Source organism: Pagrus major, chromosome 15 (genome assembly GCF_040436345.1).
Source record: "Pagrus major chromosome 15, Pma_NU_1.0".
Lineage (NCBI taxonomy): Eukaryota > Metazoa > Chordata > Actinopteri > Spariformes > Sparidae > Pagrus > Pagrus major.
Window position 1 is genome coordinate 7,630,835 of NC_133229.1, and position 16,591 is coordinate 7,647,425.

The 16,591-nt window shown below is 42.6% G+C and overlaps 2 protein-coding genes across 3 annotated transcripts; one reads left to right on the forward strand and one right to left on the reverse strand.

The window, feature by feature from the left end:
• Positions 1–3,182: 3,182 nt before the first annotated feature.
• Positions 3,183–12,301, forward strand: hps1 (HPS1 biogenesis of lysosomal organelles complex 3 subunit 1). 2 transcript variants are annotated; one of them, XM_073482462.1, is made up of 18 exons: positions 3,183–3,313; positions 5,277–5,467; positions 5,573–5,707; positions 6,156–6,298; positions 6,386–6,494; positions 7,159–7,319; positions 7,427–7,529; positions 7,634–7,718; positions 7,826–7,884; positions 7,981–8,148; positions 8,870–9,049; positions 9,236–9,312; positions 9,406–9,543; positions 9,751–9,816; positions 9,990–10,134; positions 11,288–11,401; positions 11,513–11,595; positions 11,680–12,301. In XM_073482462.1, the coding sequence occupies exons 2-18, from the start codon at positions 5,351–5,353 to the stop codon at positions 11,840–11,842; spliced, it is 2,046 nt and encodes a 681-aa protein (XP_073338563.1). In that variant the 5' UTR covers positions 3,183–3,313; positions 5,277–5,350; the 3' UTR covers positions 11,843–12,301. The 2 variants fall into 2 exon arrangements, with proteins under 2 accessions (XP_073338563.1, XP_073338562.1); XM_073482461.1 differs by having other exon boundaries at positions 3,225–3,313; positions 9,751–9,815; positions 9,989–10,134; positions 11,677–11,942.
• Positions 12,302–12,894: 593 nt separating this feature from the next.
• On the reverse strand, positions 12,895–16,586 carry st3gal7 (ST3 beta-galactoside alpha-2,3-sialyltransferase 7). Its single transcript, XM_073482292.1, has 8 exons — positions 16,481–16,586; positions 16,071–16,236; positions 14,988–15,114; positions 14,576–14,913; positions 14,306–14,492; positions 14,031–14,171; positions 13,487–13,636; positions 12,895–13,396 (listed from the first exon to the last, which is right to left on the reverse strand). The coding sequence occupies exons 2-8, from the start codon at positions 16,217–16,219 to the stop codon at positions 13,310–13,312; spliced, it is 1,179 nt and encodes a 392-aa protein (XP_073338393.1). The 5' UTR covers positions 16,220–16,236; positions 16,481–16,586; the 3' UTR covers positions 12,895–13,309.
• Positions 16,587–16,591: the final 5 nt, after the last annotated feature.

Below are 16,591 nucleotides of genomic sequence, written 5' to 3' on the forward strand. Positions count from 1 at the left end.
GAAGAGTGCTGTCTTGTCACTGATGGGACAGCTGCTGATGGGAAACATGAAGCCAGGATGGGCTGAAGCTTTGGCCCAGACGGACTTAAAGCTTTGGCCCCAGACGTTGCTCAGTGTCTGCTGATGCATAGACAACTGGGATCTGCCTGGAAGGATCATATAGAACGGAGATGAAGGGTTAGATATTGTGTACCCTTTAAATAAAATGCTCTTCATTCGGATTCCCCCAAAAAAGAACGGCACACGAATAAAAGGATATTCTTGAAGTTGCACTGAAGTTTCATGACCCTGAGTCATCAACGCCGGCGGCCCTTCATGAGCCATGATCCAAAGCATGTACCTTTAATTATGTTTTTGTTTTCAGTTCCATTCATGGGAAATTGGCTTTTGCTTTAATCTAAGTTGCAGAAATGTTTGGTCTCAGAAATGAGCTTCAGACACAGTCTCATTTCACATGTGGTCCGTTTCAAACAGGCCAACATTGTTGACATGTAAGAATCAAACCAGACTTGTTAACACCTGGACCACTGTGAGCAGAGGAATATTATTCATCACACTGTGAAGGCCTCACATATATGCACATTTGGATGAATATGCAGACGTGCTTTATTTTTAAAGCAAACCTAGGATCAGCAACTTTCTCGAGAGAATTGCTGAAAATCGGCTGTCTGTGTTAGTTTAAAATGTTCTCAGATCAGCTGTAGAGTATGTATGACACCAGGGCACAACATAATCAAACTGTAACTTATTAATCAAAAGTCTGTTTGTTGAGTAAGCAACTCTGACCTGTAAGTGATGAATTAAAGCAATATAGAGCAACAAGGCCTGAGAGAACTTCCTGACATTCAGACCAGGATCTTATCGAGCCAATCCTTGGAAACACTTTTGTTTGCTTCATATAAACCTGTACGTTGTGATAACAACCGCTGAGCGTCACTTCCTCCGACAAAATCTAATGGTGTTGTGATTTAGGAGGACTGCGCCGTGTCTGGCCACTTCTGCGTGACAGTGCCTCCTTAGCGGAGGTAACTGTTACCCAGGCCTGCCTTACACTGTTTATACTCAGTGATCCATTTTGAGACATGCAAGGCCCCCTTCTGCCCTGTTAGCATACACTGAGGATTTCATGATGTTTACTCTGTATATACAGGAGTCAGCTTAAATAAGACTTCCATGAATGTCGGATCCCCAGAAAACTGATGGACTAGATTAGACTTTGGCCCACAACGTAGAACTCTTGGCATTTTGGACCATTTTGACCCAAGCAAGGTTAATAAAACATAAATATTTATGTTACTATGAGGTTCTTTGCTCGGCTCAGAAGCCAAGCATCCAGTCTGAGCTGAATATTATGATACAACACAGATTTGTTGTAACCATCAAAACATTCTCTGTTTAGTGAGTGTATTTGTGTATTTGCAGCATATATGTTATATATGTGTCCCACAACAAATCTGTTATATTTATATAGGAGCAAATATGAGAGGCTACTCAATATTAAATACCTACGTTACCTATTATAAATTTCTTATATCTCTTTTAAAAAAATATAGTGTTTTTGGTTGTTTTTTTTACAAATATTTCTGTAATTTTTTGTTTTGCTGTCTTACTTAATAAATGTTTATTAGTGGCTTACATTGACAACACTAGATATTAAAGAATAAATACACCAAAAAAGTGGAAATTCAGTCATTATCTGCTCACCCCCATGCCGATGGAAAGTCATGGGATGTTTCGTAGTCCACAAAGGAGCTTCACAGCAAAACAGCATTACAACATTCTGAAGTAAACAGGAAAAACAAAAAACAAACATAAAATGGCTCCATACAGTTCATCCAGTGTAATCCAAGTCTCTGGAAGCCCAGAGATCCCAAATTGATCTGAACAAAATTGATCTGAACAAAGGTTATTTATGCCCTCAACATGCGGACAAGCTTGTGCATCTACTTCAGACGGGGTGCTCGCTAATGCTATTAGCTTAGCAGCTACAGTGAAGATTTCATCTTAAAATAGGATGTAAACAATAGTTTTTTAAATCATTTTGTGATCTTAGGGATTCTGGAGACTTGGAGTACACTGGATGAGATGTATGGAGCAATTTTATGTTTTTTTTGCAGTTCTCTTTTTATATTTCAAAACAAGTCCCCATCTGCTTCAGTTGTTCAGGAGAATGCTGCAACACTGTTTTGCTGTGAAGCTCCAGAAATGTTTTGTGGACTACAAAACTTCCAACAACTTTCAATCAGCATGAAGATAATGACTGAATTTTCATTTTTGGGTGAACTTTTCCTTTAATAAGTATTCAGGTCCATGTATGTTGTAGGAAAACACAATAACATAAACATAACTTCTGCTTATTGAGCAGAATTACATTTGATATTTTATCAAAATAGAAGCTCACACATTTTTTTTAACTTTAAAAAAAATTCTATTACTTTAATATAATTTAATTTTATCTTATACATTTTTTTAGGTGGGCGGTCCTATGTTAAGGAATGTTCTGCTTTGTATAAAAAAGAAAAATAAAATAAAATAGAGGAAAAGAGTTAATAAAATGTATCTTTTGCTTGTAAAAAATAAAAATTGAAAAAGAGAAAATCTGCTTGTAAGATTGCTTGAAATAAAATGTGATGTCTACAAACAATCCCTGATATCTCATTAAAATGTGACTTTTCAGGGAGATTGTGTCTTTGTGTCTTTGTGGTGAGTCTGTTACTTTATTATTATTTTACAAGTGTGATGAGAAATTTAAAAAAAACAAAAAAACAAGCTTTTGCACAGTTTATGTCCTAAAAAATTAAAACCTCCAACCCTCAGGCCTCAGTCTCTATAGACTTAGACTTATATTACTCTAACAGGCCTATTTTCTTGCTGATCTGCACTAGTTGGCAATCTAAGCTGCATTCCACAAATACCAAACTATTGTCCACAGCAGTCTCTCGGTCACGCGCCCCACTTCAGCCACGAGCACATGACTTGTCCCTGCCTCGCTGATCACGGAGCTCCTGCAGACCAGAACAGCCCCCTTCACCACCAACACTTACCCGGGAGCAGTCTCACACAGAAGGCTCCTCTGTAGCTTGACGGCTCTGATCTGTCTTCAGATCAGCAGCGCTCACTTCCTGCTCGTAAAGCCCCGCTGATGTCACATGACTCTGGGCTGGTGTGGCGGAAGGAAGGAGGGAGGGAGGAAGCAGGAGGACAGACAGACAGCAGCTGTCGATGAAGAAGAGCTCCACGACAAGCTGCGAGAGGCACTGAAGACAGCTGCAGACAGAGATGAGATGCTGGGATCATCAGCAGAATACACACAGTGAGTTGTGACGCGAGCTGGAGGTGCGTGTTGTGTTCACGGACACTCGTTGGCTTTAGGGAAGTTTAAAAGTTTGGTGAGAGAGCTCAGGGTTTGGGTAAAACACGGGGTGTAGTTCACGGATCGGAGCAGATTCAAGTGAGATAAATATACTGTTTATTTGTTGAGCTGTGGCACATACAGGCTGTAGTCTACAGATACAGGAAGCAGCACTGCTTAGAATCTCACTTCATGCTGACTGATTGCCAGTAAACATGATCAAATGCATTCCTAGTGCAGTGTTTTCCCTCAGTCTGGCAAAGGTGCATATGTTTACTGGCAGGTTTGTCAGTCCTCCCCAAGAAAGTGTTACATTTTTCATTGATATGCAACATGCAATCAAGCATTACCATGTCTATAAGGGCTGCACAATAAATCGTTAAAAAAAAAAAGTATAACCCATTCACTGGTGAACAGTTAATGGTTTACACACATCACCACCCTGGTTAAAAAGGCACAGATAAGGCTCTGCTTCTAATGGAAACCTAAGACAGTGAGATCCCAGTGCCAAGTTCTCGTCAACTTTCACACAGGAACCATAGAAAGCATCCTGACTAGAAACATCCAAAGCTGGCGTGGTTCATGCACGGCCAAGGACAGTGAGATGGTCTGCACAGAGCCCAAAGGACACCAGAAGACAGCACCCAACCCAGCCACAGTCTGTCCACCCCGTTGCCATCTGGTGAAAGATACAGAAGTATCCGCTGCCGTCCCACCGGACTGCAGAGCAGCTTGTTTTCTCAGGCTGTGAGCCTCCTGAACTCATCCTCACAACTCAGCCATAAAAAATAGTTTTTTCCCTGTCTGGTTTAGTCAACTACAGCTTGCATTTAGTTGTACATGCATGTGTTGAAGAATTACAATTAAATTAACCTTGAACCTTTAATAATGCTAAGTGAAATCAGCAAATTTCAAGAAGCTCATGTTTTGTGATGCAGAAGTTATCATTTCCACGAACTGTGAAACATGTCGCAATATCTGCCAAAATAATCGCAGTATGTATGTGCTTGTGTTGCTTATGTGTGAGTAAGATAATTAAACAACATCTAAAAAGCTTAAAGATAAAACTTGGAAGAAGTCTACTGGGGATTTTACGTTCAGTCGGCTTAAGTGTGCCCCAGACGGCCTGCGTGCTGCTCCTAAGCCTTCTAACGGGTTGGAAAGCCCTGTAGAGGCTGAGCAGGCTCTGTGCTCAGCTTTAATGGCGTTTGGGGAAGTGAAACAATCCTATTTTTTTTCTGGCTGTCTGTGATGGTGAAAGCAGACCACAAATACTCACATTCTAATGTCTGATGCTGACAAAGAGTTGTTAAAGGATTGTAGATACACTGTGATTGAGCGTTCTTTTCTGAGGGCCATATTTCCAACGACGACCAGTACTTGATGCTCTCTCTCCTCCTTTTTTGAAAAGTCTTCTCCTGAAAACAGCAAGAATACATCTCCTGAGGTGCAATTTCAAACCATCTTCTGCAAATGCGAGCACCGTCGACCCTTGTATCTGCTTTAAATCCCTCACTTTCATGTTTATCTGTGCTCTGACCAGAGGTTGTCACTGATAAAATATCAGCTCTTGGAGCCTGTTTGTGTTGGGTCAAAAGGCAGTGGAGTGTGGGAAAAAAGTCCCCCTTGCTCTCAGTTTCTCCATGTGTTTATATTCAGGCCTGTTTGAAGGCTGATTTAAAGAGAATAAACTCATGGCTGAAACCAGTGTTTCCATTCAACTGATGATGGTATAGAGATGCAAAGGGGACTGTTTCTGACAGCTATCAGCCACCCTCTTACAAGAAAATATAAAATCGTCTTTTCTGACAATTCCAGATTATAGATCTGAGTGTTTTCTTTCTTTCAGACCAGTTGACTCATCTGAGGTTAGACTCAAACGTCTGTGTAATTAGTTGTCTGTTCTTTGTCTTTTTCCTTCCAGCATAATGAGTGTGGAGACGTTGGCGTAAACAGGACACCACAGTGAAGCAGAGCAGGAGTGCGTCTGTGGTCCAGATGAAGTGCTTGCTGATAGCCAGCGAGAGCGCAGAGGTCCTCTTCCACTGGACTGACCCCGAGTATCAGCAGCATATCCAGGAGCAGTATGGGGCGTCTCAAGAGGAGGGCCAGGGGGTAAGGAGGAGCAGGAGGAGGCTAACTGTGCTCCTGCTTTTTAACTGACTTCCTGTAGCTGTTAGAATAAGTCTTCATCTCTGACTTTCCCTCTGCCCTTCGAAGCTTCCAGCCTTCGAGGACAGCATCAGCACCCTGTTTGCGCCCATCATCATCTCCTGCAGCACCATGGTGGACCGGCTGGGTGACAGCTACACGTCCTTCACCACGGAGAACAACCATATCTACGTCCTACACCAGGTACAGGCCAGCCCTTCCAAAATAAAAGCTTTCTTCACAGATCCCCAGATCAGATCTCTTCATGATTTAATAACGCAGAAGATAAAAAGGATGCGAGTCTCTTCCTAAACCTCTTTTGATCTGGCGTTGGGATTCTTTCATGTTTCCTGCGTTCTTGAACTCAGCCTTGCCAGCGGTAATATCACTGTGACCTAAATGTAGGCCCCTCTTACAGCGAAGCGTCATGTTTGTCATGTGAGTCTTGTTAAGGGATCAAACCATTCTTTGTCCTGCTGCAGCACATGATACAATTATCGAGTCCAAACACTTGTTTCATGTCTCTTAGATCTTCCCCGTTTAAATATTTATTCCCCAGAGAACAGTTTAATAGAACCATCTCCACCTTATTTTCCAGTTGATTCACAAGCTTGAGGCAATAAGAGCTAATTGGGTCATTTTGTGTCCTTAGTTTGACGAGTGCCTCTACATCGCTGTGAATGGAGATGGTGAGGAGGGGGAGGACGACCTGAGGAGGAAGACCTATGTGATGAAGAAGATGATTGAGGTCCTGTTTGGCATGGTCACCCTCAGCAGTTACCTCCTCAGAAAAGAGTGAGACATTTAGCGTTTCCTTCTTGATGGTGGACAGTTTTTAAGGCAGCGTCCAGTTGACACATGAACTGTGCTGTTTGTCACCAGGCTGCGTCCTCAGGACACAGACCAGAGAGGGAGGCTGTGGAAGCATCTCCAGAGCCTGCTGGAGACCTACAGCCACCTGCGGGAGAACGACCAGAGCTTCTTAGTGGAGGTGCAGTGCTTTGCTGCTTCATACACTCACACCATGTTTAATGCAGCCTTTAAAACTATACCATTAAATAACAATATCCAAAATCTAAGACAACATACAGCCTCATATCACAACAACAATATAATATCCATATATTGTCCAGCCATTACCTGATAATGATTAAAAATAGCAAATGATATTGAAAGGTGATATAGTACATGGAGCACATGTTGTGTTAGGATGTGACTGAATAACTTTTACTCCTATTTAAAGTATTAAGTGTCACATTACTTGATGTGAAGTAGTCTTAATGCTCTTTGGTGCATTGCTACATCAGATGTAGGAACACTTTAGCCACTAGGTGGCAGAAAAAGCCAGAAGGTCGACATTTTTTCCTGCTACTAAGAAGCTCCTTTTCCTTGGGCTGTTTGTATTATTCTGTCTGCTCCATATATAACTGTGTATGTTAAAGGTCTGTGATGCAATCTTGGCATGTGGGCTGTCATAAAAATGTAGATAAGGGCCTTTTTTAGATGTGTTTTTCTGGATTATTTAGTAAAAGAAAAATCTACTTTTCCCTTCTAAGGCTTTGGTTGCAAAATGTCCAGTCAAAGTCATGTTTAGCCTTGTTTGATGAATCACACACACACACTGACGCTCTCATGTTGTGTCCTCCCTCTGTCAGGCTGTGGAAAGGCTCATCCACCCCACGCTGTGCGAGCAGTGCATCGAGTTCCTGGAGCGCCGTTTAGTCCAGCAGCTCAACAGCAGTGTGGAGAGAGCAGGAGAGGAGGTGCTGCACGCCTTCATCCTGGTTCACACCAAACTGCTCGCCTTCTACTCCAGGTACTGAGAGGCTCGTCACATTCACCCCCTAAATCACACAGTTTCCTTTGTAAAACTTCCAATTCAGTGAAGAGGCTTTTCTCTTTGCTCCTTTTTGCTCGCTCTAGCCGTAATGCGAGCACGCTCACCACCTCAGACCTCCTGACCCTCATCATCATGGCACAGAATATGTACCCCAGCAACGTAGACCTGGACGACCCCGGGCCTGAGGTACAAAGTGCTGACAGCCACTCACACAACACGGCCATTAAACTGTTGGTTGTTCCTGATTGGCTTAACTCTTTCTTCTTCATGTCGTCTGTTCGCCTGTGAAGGATGTTGAGAGCACATCTGGTTCTGGTCCTGAAAGTTTTTACACCCCGGAGCCCTCCCCTACAGACAGAGACTCGAGCAGCTCAGGTGGGTTTTGAGTTGAGCTCCTCTGCACTTTGAAGTCCTGTATATCTACGACCAGGTGGAGGATCAGTGTCATATGATGTATGTTGTCTTTTATTTTTATGGTTCAGAGTACAAGCCGGTGAGAGGAAGTACCCCTGTGTTTGAGTTTGTGGACCCAGACATCCAGGTGAGAGGATATCTGAGCGTCTCGTTCTATGCAGGATTAGTAATTGTTAAGTTTTGGGTGAGACCTGATAACTGTATCCAATAATGATGTCTTCAGATGGCGGAGGACAGCCTGCAGACTCTGGAGGTTCCTCCACCCGACCCTTCAACCCCTCACAGAGTCTTCTTGGAGGTCTCGCTCAAAGAGGGGCTATATCCCATGATGCCTCACTCCATGTACTGTCTGCCTCTGTGGCCTGGCATCACACTGGTGCTGCTGACTAAGGTTTGTGGATACCAACACACGACCATGTACAGCGTGTAGTCGTTTGGTTTTGTGGAGAGCATGGGGCACAGGTGTGACACATTGATCCGGACTTATCAACTTAATACCGTTTTATGAAGTGTTTACAAGAGGGTTACCATAGATCCTTGAAATCCTTAAAAGTTTGTGAATTTAAGAGTAAAACAGAGGCCTTGAAAGTTTTGAAAAGAGATATTAGTCATTAAAAGTCCCTGTACAAGAACAGAAATTGAGGTTCTTTTGATATTTATTTTTTTTTACCTAAAATTCGCAGATAGGCTACATTCACTGTCTGCATGTGTCTCCTGTAGTTTTCTGTCTTTCCTCTCCCTCCTTTTAATAGCCTGTAAGCTTCTATAAAGCATGCTAGTTCTCATTATAAAAACTCTCACCATTTAATCCTTGGTAAACTATGCCATGTTGGATCCTTGAATTTGAGGAAAATGGATCTGGAAAGTCCTTGAATTTGGTGTTTAAGAAGGTGTGGGAACCCTGTCAGTAGGATTGCAACAGCATGAGACTGTCATGGTACGATAAACATCTCATACAAATAACACTGTATGTGATACTACATTGTTATTATCAACCATCAGTTTTAATACCACAGTGTACCGCTGCAGCCCTGCCTGTCACAGTGTATCAGCACATTTTTGCTCCCTTCCTCGTTGAACCACATGAGCATCCATGTGTGTCTCTTTCTTAGGTTCCTACCAGCGCAGTGGCCATGTCGGTGTATAAGTATTTGGAGGCCTTCGCCAAGCTGGAGAAACGTTTAAGTGAAGGCCAGGAAGGTTCTGCTGCTACCAGAGGCCAGCCGACGATACTCGACATCCGCAGCAAGCTGGATAAATTTATTAAAGCCCTGGGGCCCAGTGAGATACAGGTCTGGGTTTTTACGCGTGTTGTATACAACCCAGGTTCCCCAAATTCCCCGAAAGAAATAGTTATCTTTGCTGAAATGCTTAGTAATTATCTTATAGACACAGGTATGATTAATCATGTGAAAATATTTTAGTTTTTGGACCTGGACAAATAAAATCTGCATCCTGTTCTGTCATTGTCTCTCCAGTCTGCACAGTTACAAAATGTCTGGACCGAGTTCAAGAACCGAGCCTTCGCCAGAGGAGGTCCCGGCTTCAACAGAGAGTAAGTCTGCTGCCGCCCTCTGTTGGCCAAAACGCGTCACAGCAACGCTGTTGGACGATCCTCTGAATGACTCCTGTCATGTTTTTGTTCCAGTCTTATCCCATGGTGTAAGAATATGAAGACCCAGCTGTGTGGAATATACCGACAGTGTTTTCTTATTGAGTCTGGACCGACCGACATTCCTCGACGTCTCTCCCCGGGTCTGCAGGAACGAGCCCAGACCATGGTGCAGTGAGTATCAGTCCGCTGTACATCTTTGTGCACTACTTTTGTCGGGAATGTCACATTTTTAGATCTGAATCACAATTTCTGAATTACATTTTGGCGCACACATCCCTGCAAGAAAGTCTCCAATTCATTTTTCACATCTTCTTCCTCTTATTCTTTATCGCTGTCTTTCTGTTCTACCCTTATATGTCTCCTCTCTGTCTCTGCCAGAGAGAAACTGATGGACTGGAAGGACTTCCTGTTGGTGAAAAGCAAGAGGAATATCACCATGGTGTCATATCCTTACAGCAAAATGTGATTCCGAGTTGTGTCTGATCTAAAGTTGGGATGTTTCCACAAGTCCATGCACATTTGCGTGGTCTTTAACAACGTGCATACGCTGTGAAAACTTTCTACATTTTAACGCACTGTCATCTTGAGTGTACTGACCTTGACCCAGTTAATCTCACTTACCTGGAGGATTTCCCAGGCCTCATCCATTTTATCTGCGTGGACCGATCCACTGGCCAAATGATTGCACCGTCGCTCAGCATCACAGAGCGTACCACGTCTGAGCTCGGGAAGGGACCGGTGGCTCAGTTCATCAAAAGGAAGGTGAAGGATACAAGAAGCGCATGTCTCCAAAACTTAATGAGTGTGGCATTAAACTGCTGACGAACAGATCAAGAGCGCATCAGATACTGTTCATCTTATCGAGTCATTAGAGCCTCATTTGAATTCTCTTTCAGTACAGAGAACCAATAATATTAATAATTTAAAGTCCCCCTCCAGTCAAAAAAAGAAGTCTTTCTTCTTGTTCCGACAGTTGAATGTTTGAGCTTCACTGTGTAGAACAGTGTACGTGTTTGACACAACACTAACAGGCTGTTTTCACATTCATTTCTGACAGTGTACATTTTCTCAGTGCTCAGTGAAAATCTGATTCTGGGAGGCGGGCCTACGAGCATGATTTGTGACATCGCAGATCAGAATAGTTCGGAAGCCAATCCTGGTCCAGTATTGAGCGTACAGTGAGAATGGGCTTAATAGTGAAGTAGGAGACATCTTGGGTCCAGCAGGTAACTTGTGAAATGAAAAGTAGTTTTTTTGATGAGGGTGAAGGAGTAGGTGCCATTTTAAGGATTTTAATGTGGTAATTATACTTTTTATATATACTATACACATATTAGAGACTTTTTTTTGTATGCCCTCATACAAACAGTAAGTGGTGGGGATATATATATATATTATTGCTACTTTTGTAATAAGATTTCAATATATTGCAGGAAAGTTATCAAATATGACCACATAAAAGACTAAATTTTCAGTTAAAATACTTTATTAATGCTTTAAGAAATTGTTTGACATTTTGAGAAACATCCTTATTCATTTTCTAGCCGAGAGTAAAATGAGAAGATCGATGCCACTCCGATACGTAGCAGGAGCCACAAGCTGGTTAGCTTAGCTTAGCAAGAAGAAAAAGTCTTGATCATATCCACTGAAAAACAGCAAATTGTTGTTCTTGTACTTCTGGTTTTGTGCAAATGAATCAAATAACACACAACATGTGAAATATGGAGCATTATAGGTGCTAGTAGGTAGATTTTGTTTTGACCGCTGCTTTTCCAGTCTTTGTCGACAGTCTTTAGCTTCAACTTCGTCAGCATATTTCCCAAAATGTTGTACTATTCCTTTAAAATGCTCTCTTCATCAGTAGCTTTGTTTGTCTTTGTCTAAATGAACGTCTCCTTACTAATCCATACTGAAGGTGTGGAACCTGGTGAGCACAACCCGGCACTATCTCCAGAAGGGTTACTCCACTGTCACACTGCGCGATGGAGATTTCTTCTTCTGCTACTTCCTCTGGTTTGAAAATGAAACGGTAAGTTTGGTGTGTTTAGCGTCTACAGTAATGAAAAGAAATCAGTTTAATGTTAGTAAACTGCTGAAATTCAAATACGGCATCCTATAATGAGCATATCTGACCAATCAGGGCTTCAAGTTAGAGGCCGGGGACATCCCCGTCCTACCTGATGATTCCGCCCCCATTGGGATGCTCGCCTGGGACTACTACAGGTAAACGACTGTGCATGACAAAAATAAGATGTGATTAATTGAAAAAAGGGTGCTGCTGACTATAGACAGTGACTTGTCCAGCAGGAAGCTGCTGCGCTACTACAGCAAGAATCACCAGGGGGAGGTGGTGAAGTGCTACGAGCTGCTGACGGTTCACCTGGGGGTCATCCCCACAGAGATCATCCTCCAGCACTGCAGACAGCTGGCAAGCAAACTGTGGGAGCCTTCGCGCAATCCGCTGCTGTAGACGCACCCACGCGCTTGAACTGAGTCACAGCAGCTGACGTTCGCAGGTGTTGTGTTGCCAAGAACTGAAAAACACTCTGCAGATATATTCTTGTCATGTGCCTTTCATGATCCATCACTGTCAGTGTGAAAAACATTATGTATCCTGTCATATTTTGACCTAAATTATTTATTAGACGCACTTACGTTCATGATCAGCACACTCCAACACCATTGTGCACTTGTGCACTGTTTTGTGTCTTATATTGATATTGATAATATCACAGCTTAATTTTTTGTGGATTGTAAAATATTTTTGAATACTCAGTTATGACCTGTTTGCTATTTATTAGTAATACTGTTGTTGTTTTTTTCACTTTTAAAAATTTGCAGCTGAAGTATTTTTATAAATGAAATGAATTGAAGTCCATTTCTGTCTTTAGTATGACTAGTGTTGTATAAATAAATGATTCAACAGTAATTACAGTATGTCTCTCTTAAGTGTCTTAAGTGTGTATGGTCACACCATACATCGTTAGAAAGCGTAGATTCTCATGATTCTATTCATGCAAACCATTCCTAATTAAAACCACATTAGCAAGGTGCAATAAACAAACAAACAAACAAACAAGCTAACAAACTAGCATGTACAAAGTTTTGCCACCTCACCAAGCATTTGAGCGGATAGGAGCTTCTAAGCCCGCCTGAGAGCCTAAAACAGCCAATGAGTGATCATGTAGACCCACTCTCTGTTCTTTCTCCTCTCTCCTGAGCCACTCACATGCCAGCCTCAGGGTGACTGATGCATCATGTAGCCAATGAGATTTCAAATCCGGCAAAATATCGTTTATTACAGTTTTGAGACAAGACATGAACTTGGAAAGTACTTGAAAGGGGAATCAGCTAACCTTTCAAAATACAGATTTGAATTTACTTGGGGCTGGACTGGGAATGGCGTTTTAGGATAATTTTACATATATTTCCAGGAATAAGAACAGGTTATGGAAGCAAAATAGCCCACAATCTAAAATGTACCAGTGCAGGAAAAGACTTTTAAAAAAAAGAAAATAAATATCAGTAGACAGACATTTGCTTGTTTATTCAGTCATTGTAAACATAATTTAAATAGCACTTTTGAACTATGAGCCACTGCATTTATTTTACAAAACCCAGCTAATCACTGAGCAAGTTCCTTTGTGACGGCACAATAATTCTTCCATATGACGATTACTGGTTACACCTGGTGATGTTATAAGTTTAAATGAGATGCGGCTGTTAGCTTCTGCAATCATGAGCTTGTCTAACCTTCACAGTTTAATTTGTTCACTCATCAGTCAACCCTGGAGACTGTGAGCATTTTAAAGGTCAGTCCACACTGTGTTGGATTCTTCCAGCGGAGCACAGTATGGAGGACTCCATGCAGGCTCACAGTGAGTGATAGAGGAGTGTATGTGGAGTTCAGTGAATTATCAGTCTCTGCCATGCTGACTCACAGAGCCCCTGTGAGGTCAGTCACGGCTCCTGCTGCCACCAGGTCCCTCAAGAAGAGCTTCTCAGCGCTGACGTCATGCACCACCTGGATGATCATAAAACGAGCCATAAATATATCACTGCATTAGGCTTATGTGCCTTAAAGAATTTCTTCCTCTGTTTAATCTAAACTTACTTGTGCCTTCATCGCGCCCATGCGTATGGTCTCGTAGTAGTGAAGCCTGGCCTCTGGATGCTGCATATCGTACCCAAACCCTGCCAGGCTGACCTGGTCACACAGCTGCAGAGCCATCACCACGGCACTGGCGCCTAGTGTCGGCACCATCTTTTGAAGAGAGACAATGCTCTTTAATCCATTTCTATTTCTGAATACTAATTTAAAGAAATATCTAACATAATAGCAAAAGTCCCTTTAAAGTGCAGTGGTTATTGAAATGAGCAGCCTCTTGAACTGAGGTTGTGTTTGCTCATCCTTCATCCCTCTAATTCCAGGTCTTATAGCAATGTCAATACACGCCTTAGCGAGGCATTACCATGTATTATTCAAGACAGGTTAGGCCAGCCAGACGTGCCATTGTTCTAGGATTCCTTTTTTCTATGTTTACATGCAGCCTTGTATTTAAACATACAACAAAGAAAGCGTGAGCACAGTGTGAGGGCATATCACAACTTGTCCAAAGGGAATTAAATATAGAAAAGCGTGTTATGTTAGAACTCACGTTTCCCTGTTTCAGAGTATATTTCTGCAGGACTTGTCCTGTCTTGTGAATAATCTCCGGGTGGAGGATCCTGAAGTTCTCTGGTCTCAGAGGAATATCTTCCACCACCTCTCTCCAGAACCACAGTTTGGACCAGAAACTCTATTAAAAACACAGGGGGTGTAAAGCATGTGAGGCAGTGAGTGTGATGATGTTGCTGCATGGGTTGCTGTGACACTCGTGGCTTATGTAACACAGCATCTCTGTGTGCAATGGTTCCTGTGATGTCAGCTCACCAGAGGCTGTTTGGTGATGACAGAAGTCAGCCAGTCCAGGTCCAGGCTCTTAAAGACCACCAGAGCAACCATGGCAGTCTTTTTGTACTCGTTTGCAGAGTGAGGAGCTCCCTCTGGGTACATCAGGCGGATGGTGGTGCGGGAACCAGCATCCCTCTCAAAGCCAGGCACTGGAGCGTTATTCAGCCTGGTAACAGAGACGAATACGCATACATGAAATCGACCATATTTTGTTGACACAGTGTCTTTTCTTCTGTGCCTGACACATACCTGATAATGATGTCATACTGGTCTATATGGGGTCCAAGATGGCTCCCATGAAGAATTCCTCCGTTGCCCACCACCATACACCGTCTGCAGGTTCCTTCACCCCTCAGTGATGGAGGCAAGCCAGGCTGAGGCAGGGAGGCAAGAGCCAGGGCCAGATGCTCTTCACTACCCTGGAGCCCCAGAGGAGGAGACAGATCCCAGGGCACAGATCTGTCCTGCTGCACAAACACAGGGATGTCGAGGAGGCCTGCAGAACAGGCCAGGGTCTTTAGATGCTTCAGACACCAGCGAGGCTGACAGGGGTCTGTCAGCAGGGAGGCTGACCGGTTTAACAAGAGCTGAAGAGAATGGAGAGAAGCTTGGTAAAAGAGAAGGAATGATCAAAAATGATTGCTAAGATGTGTATCCTTACCAGATCTTTGGGTTGTTGGTAGTCATCGCCGAGAGATGCCTCCCTATGCAAGGGGAGGTAAGCAGGAATCAGGATAGCCGAGTAGCATCCGACCAGCAGCACCAGACTGAAGATGAGGTTTGCACTTCTGTAAGGACAAAACACAACAGAGCTTGCTTTATATAAAAAAAACAAAAGTTAGCTCATTAAAGGAGAAGTTCAGCCAAAAATGAAAATTCTGTCTTTGCTGATGGAAAGTCAGGTGAAGTTTTGTAGTACACGAAAACATTTTTTGGAGCTTCACAGCAAAACAGTATTGCAGCTTTCTCCTAAACAACTGCAGTAGATGGAGAAACATAAAAACTACTGAAAAAAAAAAACAAACGCTAAATGGCTCCATACTGCTTTTGCAGCATAAGCCAAGTTTTTTTAAATTGATTCTAAAAAGATATTATTTACAGTCAGTCAAATTCATGCAACCACTTTTGATGAGGCACATGCTAATGTTTTAGCTTAGCAGCTACAGTGAAGGGTGTAAATAACGCCTTCTCGAATCAATTTGTTCTCTTGGCTTCCAGAGACATGGATTACGCCGGACAAGCTGTAAGGATCCATTTTGTGTTTGTTTTTGTTTTTTTTTACATTTTAAAGTCCCCATCTACTTCAGTTGTTTAGGAGAATACTGCAACGCTGTTTTGCTGTGAAGCTCCAGAAATGTTTCGTGGACGATAAAACTTTACCCGACTTTCTATCGGTATGGGGCTTAGTAGATAATGATCTTCCTGCTCCTTCTCTCTCATTAAAAAATCCAGAATAGACAATGTGCAAATATGAAACTGCTGGACTCAAGATGCATCCTCCTATGTGCACTGGAGGCGTCAAGTTCACACTTCACATGTGTGCATGCTGAATATTAGAACAGGATTGGCTTCTATTTGTGTTGTCATGAATCATCATAAATCTCGTAGGCGTGCTTCTTAAAATCAGAATTTTCAGTGAGCAAACACATTCCTCACAGTGAAGCTTCAACATTCAACTGTAAGAACAAGAAGAAATCACATTGAGCAGCTCCACTAAATAAATGAAGCCTCCACAGAGCTGTACCTGCTGAGGAAAAACTCCCTGGAGTCAGTCTTTGTGACTGTTCGCTGTCTGTGAAAGACAGGCGTTGGTGTTGCAGCCTCCGCAGCCTCGGGCAGCAGTGGAGAGCCATCGTCTGGGTCCTCGACACTCAAGTGATTCATAATCACCATGGTACCTGTTCTTCCACCTGAAACACGCACATTACTGAGCCTCACACTAATAATCTATGACAGAAATACCAATAGCTACTGCTGCTTCTCTCTACAGTAAAAAATAAACTCTCTTCATGACAACTTGAGAGTACTTACAGAGCTTAAAGTCCTATGTAATTCACCACCAAATGTCAACAAAGACTGTCTTTTGAAATAGTTTCTACACACTAAAACAACAAGAGGAACATGAGTTAGAGTAATATGAACAGTATGACTCACAACCAGTTTGGTAGAAATGTAAGTTGATAGTCAAATCGACCACTCCATTGTCGAGGTGGAGGCAGAGAGAGGTGTCCTGTGCAGCTAAAATGGCTGCTGCTGCTGCTGCTG

Excerpts from the sequence above, each read along its gene's own strand:
- st3gal7 (XM_073482292.1), bottom strand. The coding sequence starts at position 16,219 with ATGGTGATTATGAATCACTTGAGTGTCGAGGACCCAGACGATGGCTCT. Across the intron at positions 14,493-14,575 it reads CAGTATGACATCATTATCAG|GCTGAATAACGCTCCAGTGC; the intron begins GTATGTGTCAGG and ends CTCTGTTACCAG. Across the intron at positions 13,637-14,030 it reads ATACTCTGAAACAGGGAAAC|ATGGTGCCGACACTAGGCGC; the intron begins GTGAGTTCTAAC and ends TCTCTTCAAAAG.
- hps1 (XM_073482461.1), top strand. The coding sequence starts at position 5,351 with ATGAAGTGCTTGCTGATAGCCAGCGAGAGCGCAGAGGTCCTCTTCCAC. Across the intron at positions 8,149-8,869 it reads CACTGGTGCTGCTGACTAAG|GTTCCTACCAGCGCAGTGGC; the intron begins GTTTGTGGATAC and ends TCTCTTTCTTAG. Across the intron at positions 9,050-9,235 it reads TGGGGCCCAGTGAGATACAG|TCTGCACAGTTACAAAATGT; the intron begins GTCTGGGTTTTT and ends TTGTCTCTCCAG.